General features: G+C 34.4%; 3 protein-coding genes across 5 annotated transcripts in view; all 3 read left to right on the top strand.

Annotated features, from left to right (window-relative positions):
• Positions 1-2,486, top strand: part of LOC109062025 (periodic tryptophan protein 1 homolog) — a 7,950-nt gene extending 5,464 nt beyond the window's left edge. Inside the window, exons 13-15 of the mRNA XM_042737624.1 lie at positions 549-670; positions 746-851; positions 932-2,486. Of these exons, the coding sequence (XP_042593558.1) occupies positions 549-670; positions 746-851; positions 932-1,014 (311 nt within the window). The 3' untranslated portion in view covers positions 1,015-2,486. The remainder of the gene's footprint in view (positions 1-548; positions 671-745; positions 852-931) is intronic.
• Positions 2,487-2,779: 293 nt separating this feature from the next.
• LOC109062105 (39S ribosomal protein L42, mitochondrial-like) lies at positions 2,780-3,802 on the top strand. 3 transcript variants are annotated; one of them, XM_019079196.2, is made up of 5 exons: positions 2,780-2,906; positions 3,045-3,108; positions 3,239-3,323; positions 3,429-3,592; positions 3,682-3,802. In XM_019079196.2, exons 1-5 carry the CDS (start codon positions 2,804-2,806, stop codon positions 3,725-3,727), a joined length of 462 nt encoding a protein of 153 aa, XP_018934741.2. In that variant the 5' UTR covers positions 2,780-2,803; the 3' UTR covers positions 3,728-3,802. The 3 variants fall into 3 exon arrangements, with proteins under 3 accessions (XP_018934741.2, XP_018934742.2, XP_018934740.2); XM_019079197.2 differs by having other exon boundaries at positions 2,784-2,906; positions 3,048-3,108; XM_019079195.2 differs by having other exon boundaries at positions 2,787-2,906; positions 3,039-3,108.
• Positions 3,803-4,805: 1,003 nt separating this feature from the next.
• LOC109062104 (ubiquitin-conjugating enzyme E2 N) lies at positions 4,806-11,296 on the top strand. Its single transcript, XM_042737738.1, has 4 exons — positions 4,806-4,948; positions 6,008-6,254; positions 7,010-7,150; positions 10,506-11,296. Exons 1-4 carry the CDS (start codon positions 4,919-4,921, stop codon positions 10,550-10,552), a joined length of 465 nt encoding a protein of 154 aa, XP_042593672.1. The 5' UTR covers positions 4,806-4,918; the 3' UTR covers positions 10,553-11,296.
• Positions 11,297-11,718: the final 422 nt, after the last annotated feature.

Below are 11,718 nucleotides of genomic sequence, written 5' to 3'. Positions count from 1 at the left end.
GATTAAAAACTATAGTAGCATACTATTGATTATATTTAAATAACTCATAAAATAGACTCAGATCATTATAGCTAATAAAACTAAATCCATACAACAATTTTGTTATTTAAAAAAAATATTTTAAAAAGCTTATTTTATTTCAGTTAGTTGCCAATTATATATATAAAAAATGCAAATATGAAATTATAACTCAGTTGCACATTATAAAAATATAGTAGTATATCAGTGATACTAAAATAGTCTCAGATCATAAAAAAGCTTTTTACCTGAAATATATATATATATGTGTGTGTGTGTGTGTGTTTCAGCTTATTCTGTTTGATTTTAAATTTTCATTTGAAAAACAATAAAAAGAAATAAAAAAAAAAAAACTGAAATAAAACTTAATAAAAGCTATAAAGACATTAATAAAAATGTAAAAAAAAAAAAAAAGCTAAAAAAACTAAAATTAACATGAAAAAACTAAATATGAATTATTTTGTAATAATAAAATCTATGCTAGTATCTCAAGACTGTCTCTGATGATAATAGCAGGCGTGTTTTCTCAGGGATGGATCTGAGCAGTCAGATCCGCGGCTGTCTGGTCACGTCTTCAGCAGACAAACACGTGAAGATCTGGGACGTCCTGGGAAACAAACCCGCCCTGATCCACTCCAGAGACATGAAGATGGTGCGTATCTGACACAGCTCTGAGCGTCTGGAGCATCTGGCGTGGCTTTATAACACAGCTCTGTCTCTCTGTCAGGGCGTTTTGTTCTGCGGCTCCTGTTGTCCGGATCTGCCGTTCGTCTATGCGTTCGGAGGACAGAAGGACGGGCTGCGCGTCTGGGACATCAGCGACGTCGCTGCAGGTGTGAATCTCAGGCGTCTCGTGAGGATCTGTGTGTGTTTGTGTGTGTTTGTTGCTAACGGTGATCTGTTGTATCTCCAGTCGCGGAAGCTTTCAGAAGTCGGGAACGTTTGGTGGCAAATACAGTATCCGGAGCGTCCGGCAGTGAGATGGACGTCTCATAACCACCCACTTTATGTGAGACCGAATCATCGACGGGACGCACAGAAGACTGAAAATCATATCAACCAGCGATTCATAATGAATGAAATAAGCATCTGTCAAAATACAGAACAGATTTATCTTCTCAAAAGATATCTTCTGATATATATGTGCTGCCTTTGACAAATGTTTGAAGCCAGTTTCCTTTGAAGGAATCTTGACGATTGAATTTTCTCTCCATATTTCCTCTTTTTAGGAAGTGTGTAAAGAATTATGATAAATAATTTAAAGTATAAACTACAGAATCCAAGGCAGTTGTTTTACTCTGTATTTATGAATGATGTCTGTCATCATTTTACGATTCCAAACTGATCCATTCTGAAAAACAAATGCTTTATCATAAGTTAATTATTGAATACATCGATCTGTATTGGCGGTGTGCCCTCCAGTGGCGTATTGCGGTACTGCGGGTGTTAATTTTTCGCCATTTTAAAATATTATCTTTCATCAGTGTTAGTGAAAACTAATTGGTTTAATGATTTCATTATTTTATCCTAATTCATAAATTTGGTTTTATCCATTTTTTTTCCCTAATGAATAAAACGATCTGTAATGGCGGTGTTTCGCTGCCCTCCAGTGGCGTATTGCGGTACTGCGGGTATTTATACGGTTTTTTTTATTTTCGCCATTTTTAAATATTATCGTTCATAAATATTAGTGAAAACTAATTGGTTTAATGGTTTTATTTTATCCTAATTCATAGATTTTATTTTATCCATTTATTTTATCTTAATGAATAAACCGATCCCTATCGCGGTGGTTCGCTGCCCTCCAGTGGCGTATTGCGGAACTGCGGGTGTTTGTAATTTTTTTACATTTATTTATTATTATTTTTTGCCATTTTAAAATATTATCTTTCATGAATCTAAGTGAATACGAATTGGCTTGATGATTTTATTTTATCCTAATTCTCTGTGATTATCCATTTAATATAGTTATGTTGGGAACGGATATCTAGGCCGCCAGAGGGCGCTCCACGCATAACAAAGTTAATAAATGAAAAACCCAGATTAATAACAATTAATACCACATATCTTAACGAAAGAAAACTATTTAAATTGTATTTACCTTACAGTGCAGTTTTAAAGATAAAGATATATATATATATATATATATATATATATATATATATATATATATATATATTAAGAACGGTGGTTTGTAACGCTGCCTCCAAGTGGGCTGCGAGGTACAGCAAGATAGTTTATATTATTTGGATACAATTGTTAAATAGTATTTTCACAACACATCTGAATAAAATAAATTTGTTTTGCATTTCGGAGTTTTTTTAACCTGTGTTTCTCTGTCTCCTATGGGTTACGGAGAGTGACCACACTTTAAATATCATTATTATTGTTATATTTATTTTGCCAGTCTTTACTATGCCTATGTTGTTGTTTTTAATCGATCAAATAAAGCAATTTTGTTAAATATTGATCATTAGGATCTGAACGGACACGAATTGTTTCCTACCCGGAGGGATATTTGTGTAGCGCATTGTCTGTAATAGCTCCGCTAGAGGGCGCTCTAATGTTAAGAAAAAAAAAACGTTGAAACTTAAAAGGCATATTTTGAGTCGAATTACAAGACAGTTCGGATAACAGTTACAAAACTAAACACACAAGAAATATATTTTTTTTAATACATGGATTAATGTAATGATAAAGACCGCAAATTTCGCAAAACCTGTCGTAGTTGAGCCGCGGAGTTGAACTTCCGTTCCTGTCTATCGTTTCCCTTCCGGTGCACATCATGGCGTCGGGTCACATCTTACTGTCTATGGGTCACATCAGCAGACTGGCGAACCTGTGTAACCGAGCAGCGAACACCAGCAGAAATATCAGACAGCTCGGAGGTGAGCTCTCTCAATGATAAACATTCACATTTCGGTTAATAAATAATCCGAGTCTGCAGCCTCTCTGCCCTCAATAACTAATGATTTTGTGCTGTTCTGGCTTGTATGCGTTTACTTTTTTTCCCCCTTTAATTTCAGCAGGAACTTTTCTGTCATCTCACAACAGATCTACTGTCAGAGGTTCATCCATTAATGACAGCAGGTGAGTGCATTCATAAATGCACACTTCATTGTTCAGTTATAATGTATAATGATGCATCAGCAGCCCCTGCACGCCCAGCTTCATCCATAACTGATGAAGTGTTACTGTTTTGCTTGCTGTTGTGTTCCAGTGATGTGGAAGTGGCAGTGACATCTGATGGAAACACAATAGTGTGTTATCACCCGACAGGAGATGTGCCCTATGAGCTCACACAGGTGTGTATGATGGCTTCTCAATATTCCTGCTGGTGCAGAAGAGCAATTTGTGGAGATGTTGTGCATAAGTGTGTGTGTGTGTGTGTGTGTGTGTGTGTGTTGTAGCCGATCGTCAGGCCGGACGCGGTCAGTGATCACGCAGAGACGCACGAGCAGGTGCTCAAAGCCAGACTTGGGAAAGAGGTTTTAAATAAGAAACAGGCCCCGACCGTAGAGGAGCTCAGTAAGATGTTTTACACCACCAAACACCGCTGGTTCCCCGTCGGACAGTGAGTCTGCGTTGTGTGCTCCACAAAAACAGCATATTCTGCCATGTCTCAGGTGAATGAACTGGTTTGTGTTTGTGTTTTTACTACAGGTATCACTCCAGACGCAGAAACCCAAATCCTCCCAAAGACCGATAGTCCGGGTTTATTCTGTCTTCTCTAATATTCTTTGTACATGAACTGCTGCACGTTAAATAAACCTCCCTTCAGCTATTGGTTTAATGTGTTGTGTATTATCATTTATTCATGGTTGATCATATCAGAATTAACTAAAGACATAAAAAATGTTTTCGATTTTTTAAATACATTTTTAAATTAAGATTTTTTTTATTTCAGCTAGTTGCCAAGGCAACTTTTATCATTTTCATTTAGTTTAACTTGATGCATTACATTAACTAAAATTTAAATAAAAGTTAATACAATGTAGCCATATATATATAAAAAAATAGTAAAAATGACAACAACACAACAACATGAAAATGAAAACTAGTTCTAAATATTTCATATGTTAACATTTACAATATGAATTGAATGTCTGACTTTTTACCAAATATCTTACGTTATATCAAATATTGATCAACGTTTAATCATTTTTATATATATATATATATATATATAAATTGCTTTGCTTTTCTCAGCGTAGTCTAAAACATTAAACATTTTTTTTTGTAAAGTCAGAATAATTTGGTTAAGTAAAACTTTATTTATTTAATAAATAACTTAGGTAAGTCAAGTTTATTTATATAGCACATTTCAGGAACAATAGTTATAAAAAAGTGCTATTCATTAAGGATTTAAAAATAATTATAACATGCACAAGAAATAATAATAATAAGTTTTGTTTATATAGCGCCTTTTTAGGGCTCAAGGACAGTTAATGTACTTTTTCGCAAGAAAATAATAACACTGAAAGGGTAGACAATGGTGACAAACGATAGAAATAAATAATATGAATATAAAGTTTAAAAAGTAATAATGGATTTAAATGTATTAAACAAGAAGGAAAGGATTTAATAATCATAACAGATGCATAATAAATAATGTATAATGAAATTAAAAAAAAAAAATTAGTAATTGATTTCAAATGTATTAAAACAAATAAGAATGCATGTATAAGATTGTACAATATTTTAAGGAGGGAAAACATTAAAACTATTCGAAATGTACACAACAAATATTAGAAAAGTAGGGGGAAAACTACATTTCCCAGAAAACCTATTGGAGCGGACGATGACGTTTTTTTACCGGAAGACTTGCGCGCATGCGCTGTCGACCTCAACGCGAGGAGTAGGGACCGGGCCACGGCGCAAACCGCATTAATAAAACAAGATGGCTGGATTGCCCCGCAGGATTATTAAGGTATAACTCCCATAATGTTTCTCTTGTGCGTTTCATGGCGGTATTTGTAGGCGCTGCGAAAGCGATGCGTTAAAAATGAAAGAAAACGGCACGTGCTCGCGCTGCAGCAGGGAGGCTCCCGCGCGCTCGCTGTTTCAAACATGCACAGCGCACCAAATATATGAATCAAGCCTTCATGGAAAGAGCAACTGCATCAGCTCTTTCTGGTTTATTACTGAGCCAGTAATGTAAGTGTCAGCTGAGAGATTGTGGGTGCGTGACACATGAACGTGTTTACAGATACGGATCTCACGCACTGCGCTGGAAAACACCAGAAATGTGAAAGCAGAATGCTCCGTGCAATGAAAGATTGCATGCAAACAGGAAATGTATTGAATTGTTAAGAAAGACTGTGTCGTAAATATGTGGTTAGCGAATTTGAAGTACACAGAGATTCATCACCGTTTGTGTTTTGTTTACACGAATCTAATCTAATCTTGCAATACCAGAATTCTGTTTGTCAGCAAGTCTGATCCACACTGCAGCTTTTTCCGGACAAGTACCGCCCACTTAGACCTGCTGATTGAAAATTAAACAGACCAATCACTGTTCACTTTACAGTCACTTGCCATTTTGGCGTTGGTTTATATTTAATGGATTATAACACACAAATAGACTGGTGTAAATCAAATAATTGCTCAAATAACGCCACAGGAGTTATAAACTGTGAAAGGTGAGCATAAACCCATCTTTAAAAAAAAAAACCAAGTACTGATAATTTCTTACACAGAGACCTGTTTGTGGATATTTATTTTGCTTGCTACTAAGTGCCATTTTTTAAAGCATTTTAGAAACAAACTTTATCAAAAGTGTTCAATGCAGCTGCCAGTACTTTCTAAATGCATTTTGTTTCCATGCAACTGAAAACCAAGTAAAGCTCATCAGTATCATTGCATTAACGTTCATGCATTTGGCAGATGCTTTTATCTGAAGGGTTTTGCATTGTATTCAGGGTTTACGCGTGATCAGTTCATGCATTCGAATTTCGAGTTGTGTTTTACATGTGTCTGTGTTTGATAGGAGACGCAGCGCTTGTTGGCCGAGCCTGTGCCTGGAATCAGAGCGGAGCCCGATGAGGGGAACGCTCGATATTTCCATGTGGTGATCGCTGGGCCGCAGGATTCACCTTTTGAGGGCGGGACGTTCAAACTGGAGCTGTTCCTCCCAGAGGAGTATCCCATGGCTGCTCCCAAGGTCCGATTCATGACCAAAATCTACCATCCCAATGTGGACAAGCTGGGCAGGATCTGTCTGGACATCCTGAAAGGTGATTATAGTGTTTGTAAAGCCTGGCATATTATGGCATATAAGCCTGGCTTTTTTCAGAATAAACCAGTTTATTAAACCTTTAGACAAAATACATATAAAATAAATTAGCATATGTTTTATGTTTTTTATCGTATTTGATCCATTAGGGTTTTATGGCTCATATAGTCTGAAATAGTGAGAATATGGAGGAAAAAACAGCTCAGTTTTATTCAGAGGCTCAAACTGAGCACAAATCTTTGGTGCAGATGCTGATATTTATATGATGAGATTCTGATGCTTGTAATGTAAATCAGTGAGATCTTTATAACAGTTATAGCAGATATGAAATGCTATAAATATCAGCCATCACTCTATATCTCCAGTAATCTAAGTAAGATTAAATTTAAATTATATAATGCAATGCAATCCAGTGATGTTTGAGAGATGAAGAAATAAACGCTCCTCCAAAGATGTGAGATGTTCTGGAGGCTTGTGAAGATCAACAGTGAAAGTAAAGCTTCTGGAAACAAACGCTCCTCAAAAGATCCTGAGGAGCAGATTTGAAGGTGGCCATTTGTACAATTATGCTAAAAGACCGTTTACTTGCTAAAAAACTCTTAACTATCAATCAGATGACAGAAGGCATGGAGTAAATTGTGTGCGACAGGTTTTTGATCAGAGTTTTGATCATTTAGAGAGGTCTTTATGTATCAGATATGAAGCGCTAGGCTTTATAAGGTTAATGGTCACACGTCTGTCTCTTCTCTCTTGTAGATAAATGGTCTCCGGCTCTTCAGATCCGTACAGTGCTGCTCTCTATCCAGGCTCTGCTAAGCGCTCCGAACCCTGATGATCCGCTGGCTAATGATGTCGCTGAACAGTGGAAGAGCAACGAGGCTCAAGCCATTGAAACAGGTGAGACCTTCCCATCAGCACTAGCTGGACTTTATCCTCCGGTTTCACAGACAAGGCTTCAACCTAGTCCTAGACTAAAATGTAAATCTGAGCTGTTTCAACTGAAAGAAATTTGCACTGACTGATCTTAAAACATGTCGGTGTCTTAAGATGCACACCAGTTATGCTTTTTTCTAAGGCATGTTTATAAAAATTACTTAAATGTCCTAATTGAGCTATGGACTAATCCTGGTTTAGGCTAAGCCCTGTCTGTGAAACCGGACCTATATGTTGCTATAGAATTTTATATATATATATACACTGCCGTTCAAAAGTTTGGAATCAGTAAGACTTGTAATGTTTTTTAAAGAAGTCTCTTCTGCTTATCAAGGCTGCATTTATTTGATCAAAAATACAAAAGAAAAAAGTAATCTTGCAAAATGTTATTACAATATAAAATAATGGTTTCTATTTTAATATCCTTTAAAATATCATTTATTTCTGTGATGCAAAGCTGAATTTCCGTCAGCCATTACTCCAGTGTAAAGTGTCACATGATCTTCAGAAATCATTCTAATATGCAGATTTATTATTCGAGTTATCAACTGTTGTGCTGCCAAATATTTTTTTGGAAACTGCGATACTTTTTTCAGGATTCTTTGATGAATAAAAAGTTAAAAAGAACATTGTTTATTCAAAATATAAATCTTTTCTAACAATAAAATCTTTTCTATCACTGAATAAAAGTTTTAAGTTCATTCAAACTTTTCAACTGTAGTGTATATTGTTAGAAAAGATTAAAATGTTAAATAAATGCTCTTCTTTTTAACTTTTTATTCATCAAAGAATCCTAAAAAAAAGTATCACAGGTTCCAAAAAATATTAAGCAGCACAACAGTCGCGCTGATAATAAATCAGAATATTAGAATGATTTCTGAAGAACATGTGACTCTGAAGACTGGAGTAATGATGCTGAAAATACAGCTGTGCATCACAGAAAAAAATTACATTTTAAGAAAAGTGGATGAATCTCTCTCTCAGTTATTTTACTTCTGTTCCTGTTCCTATTTCTGTTCCTATTTCAGCATACTTGTGTGTTTTTTTTTCAGTTGGTATTATTTCTGTTTGTATCACTGTGATGTGTCTGGAAATAAGGAGTTAGATGATGTCTTAAACTTCATTTATTTGTTGGGTAAATACCATATTCACAAAGCATTAAATTTAAACCAACTGTAGTGTGACATGACATACAGCCAAGTATGGTGACCCATACTCAGAATTCGTGCTCTGCATTTAACCCATCCAAAGTGCACACACACAGCAGTGAACACACACACACACACACCATGAACACACACCATTTATGCTGCGGCGCCCGGGGAGCCGTTGGGGGTTTGGTGCCTTGCTCAAGGGCACCTCAGATGTGGTATTGCCAGCCCGAGACTCAAACCCTCAACCTTAGGGTTAGAAATCAAACTGTCTAACCACTAGGCCACGACTTCCCCATAATGTATTTGCTTCTGATTTACATTCACTATTATCATCACCTAAAAAATCTTCTCCAATAAAAAAAGCTCACACATTATAGAAGCCCTTTTTGCCCTTCTTACATATATACAGTACAGACCAAAAGTTTGGAAACATTACTATTTTTAATGTTTTTGAAAGAAGTTTCTTCTGCTCATCAAGCCTGCATTTATTTGATCAAAAATACAGAAAAAATGTAATATTGTGAAATATTATTACAATTTAAAATAATTGTTTTTAAATTTATTATACTTTAAATTATCATTTATTTCTGTGATGCAAAGCTGAATTTTTAGGATCATTATCACATGATCCTTTAGAAATCATTCTAATATGATGATTCATTATCAAAGTTGGAAACAGTTCTGCTGCTTAATATTTTTTCAGAACATGTGATACTTTTTTAGGATACTTTGATGAATAAAAAGTAAAAAAAAAAAAAAAAAAAAAAGGTATGTTTTTTAAAATATAAATATTTTGTAATAAACAATATACACTACTGGTCAGTAATTTGGGGTAAGTAATTTTTTTTTTCTTTCTTTTTTTAAATAAAATCAATACTTTTATTCCAGCAAGGATGTGTTAAATTGATAAAAAAGTGATAGTAAAGAAAATATATTATTAGAATATATATTATTCGAATTTTTTTTTTATTTTGAATAAATGCAGTTCTTTTTAACCTTTTATTGATCAAATATATTAGACAGCAGAACTGTTTCCAACACTCATAATAAAATCAGAATATTAGACTGATTTCTTAAATGATCATGTGATAGACTGGATGTTACATGTGACACTGAAGGCTGGAGTAATGATGCTGAAAATTCAGCTTGCATCACAGGAATAAATTATTTTTTTAAAGTATATTCAAATAGAAAAACTATTATTTTAAGTTGTAATAATATTCACAATATTACTGTTTTTTTCTGTATTTTTGATCAAATAAATGCAGGGCTTGATGAGCAGAAGAGACTTCTTTCAAAAAACATTAAAAAATAGTAAATGTTTCCAAACTTTGGTCTGTACTGTGTATATATATATATTTATATATATATATATATATATATATATATAATATATATATATATATATATAATATATATTATTATTTTTATTCATTTTTATTTTTATTTTTTTTTCTCAAAGTTGCGAAAAATCAGAATTGTGATGATTGAATGAACTCTGAATCGGTAAGAAAAAGTTGTGATTATCCTCAGCTCACATCAAAAATCGAAAGAAAAAATATATATATTTTTTATTTTTGTAACTTAAATCTTGTGCGATTCTGACCCTTTTTTGAGTTTACATCTTTATTACTATACATCATCATTATTATCTTTTTTCCGCCACAGAATAAAAAAAGGTAATTGCGACTTTTTATCTTACAATGACTTTTTCTCAGAATTGTCTTGCAATTCCGAGTTTATATCATGCAATTCTGACGTTTTTTCTAAAAATTGCAAGAAATAAGAATCGTGATATATTTATATATGTACTCTAAATGGTAAAGGGAAAAAAGTTAAAATTGTGAGCAGTTACAATTTATTTGATCTGTTCTGTTATTTGATCTATTTTTTGAGGAAATTGGCTTCCATATTGCAAACCTCACAAAAACAGGTTCAGCTCACAATTCACTCAGAAATCAAAAGAAAAAAATAATGAAACCTATTTAAGGACCATTAAGATTATTATTATTTTTTATTATTTTTTTACATTCAGTGTTTTGTTTCTTGTCATTTTTTGATTCTCACAGTGTATTGTGACATGTTTTATGAGATTGACCCATATGAAATCAGTATGATCTTAATTGATGTCCTGGAGGGTCTTTGTGTTTTTCTCTCTCTCACAGCCCGAACATGGACCAGGCTTTATGCCGGCAACAACATTGAGGTTTAGAAGAAGGAAACGGTGGCATCAAGTGAGAGAAGTGGAACAATCTCCTCCTGTCTTCTTTTGCATTTAAAGGACACTTTCTCAGACAAATTAAAACTAGGCGAAAAAAACAAACAAAAACAAAACAAAAACATACGATTCAAAAGCAACTACTGCAGCCCTTTGGGTGAGTGTTGGTGTGTTCCTGGTCAGAACTAATGCTCGCTCCACTATATGATCTCTCTGCTTCTGGGTTCGGCCAGGAAATGATGTGTGGTGATGGCCTGGGGTTTCCCAGCATCCCTTGTGTGGTCACTACACTGGACCCTGTCAGAATGTGTAGTACAGTCTCTATTACAGTCATTAGCGCAGTGGATTTCACTGGAAACTGATTGTAGGCTCCAGGCCCTACATCCAGGTGGATGGTTCATTGTTGTTTATTTTTATGTTATGGGGTGTAGAGGGAGGGCCTGTTAAATGTGGGATGCGTATATGCTGCTTCTCGGTCAGGGACAAAATTATGTGAATTTTTTTTTTTTTTTAATACTGTTTCCTTTCTGTGAAACTCTTTAGTTCATTAAACGGCTGTTGTGAACCGGTCTATATCATTGCCAGAACCTGCTCTGATGTTGTTGTATTCCAAGCGAAACTTGTGTGAGTGCTCGTGTAAAGGTCTGTGTTTGGGCTGAAGTGGAATCTGTATGACTTGTCTGGGAAAATTAAATCTGTAAATGTTCAGTTTTAGTAAAAATATTTTTTGTTATGTTATTTGGTTTGTTCTCTTCATTTCTGTGGGGTTTTTTTTACAGGTTTGAATCTGATTGTTATGGAAGCTTGTTACTGCCACAGAACTAAAAAAGATAATGGTTTATAGATTTTATCTCATCATTCTGAATTTACAATTTTTTTTTTTCTCAAATTTCCAGATCTCAGAATTTAAGCTTTTTTTTTCTGAGAATTCTGAGTTTACGTTGAAATTTTGATACTTTTTTAGAATGCTGAGTTAGCATCCTGTAATTTTGCTTTTGTTGTGGAATTCTGAGTTCATAGCTCACCATTTTAGCACTTTCTGTGGAATTCTGACATTACATCATGGAATTTTGACACTTTCTTGGAATTCTGAGTTTGCATTTAGTATACTGACTTTTTCCTCACAACTGCGATTTCATGTCTCATAATTTGAACAATAT

Source organism: Cyprinus carpio, chromosome A4, assembly GCF_018340385.1.
Source record: "Cyprinus carpio isolate SPL01 chromosome A4, ASM1834038v1, whole genome shotgun sequence".
Lineage (NCBI taxonomy): Eukaryota > Metazoa > Chordata > Actinopteri > Cypriniformes > Cyprinidae > Cyprinus > Cyprinus carpio.
This window is presented reverse-complemented; position numbering and strand designations above follow the sequence as displayed.

Excerpts from the sequence above, each read along its gene's own strand:
- LOC109062105 (XM_019079195.2), top strand. The coding sequence starts at position 2,804 with ATGGCGTCGGGTCACATCTTACTGTCTATGGGTCACATCAGCAGACTG. Across the intron at positions 2,907-3,038 it reads AAATATCAGACAGCTCGGAG|TTTCAGCAGGAACTTTTCTG; the intron begins GTGAGCTCTCTC and ends TTCCCCCTTTAA. Across the intron at positions 3,324-3,428 it reads TGCCCTATGAGCTCACACAG|CCGATCGTCAGGCCGGACGC; the intron begins GTGTGTATGATG and ends TGTGTGTTGTAG.
- LOC109062104 (XM_042737738.1), top strand. The coding sequence starts at position 4,919 with ATGGCTGGATTGCCCCGCAGGATTATTAAG. Across the intron at positions 6,255-7,009 it reads CTGTCTGGACATCCTGAAAG|ATAAATGGTCTCCGGCTCTT; the intron begins GTGATTATAGTG and ends TCTCTCTTGTAG. Across the intron at positions 7,151-10,505 it reads GGCTCAAGCCATTGAAACAG|CCCGAACATGGACCAGGCTT; the intron begins GTGAGACCTTCC and ends TCTCTCTCACAG.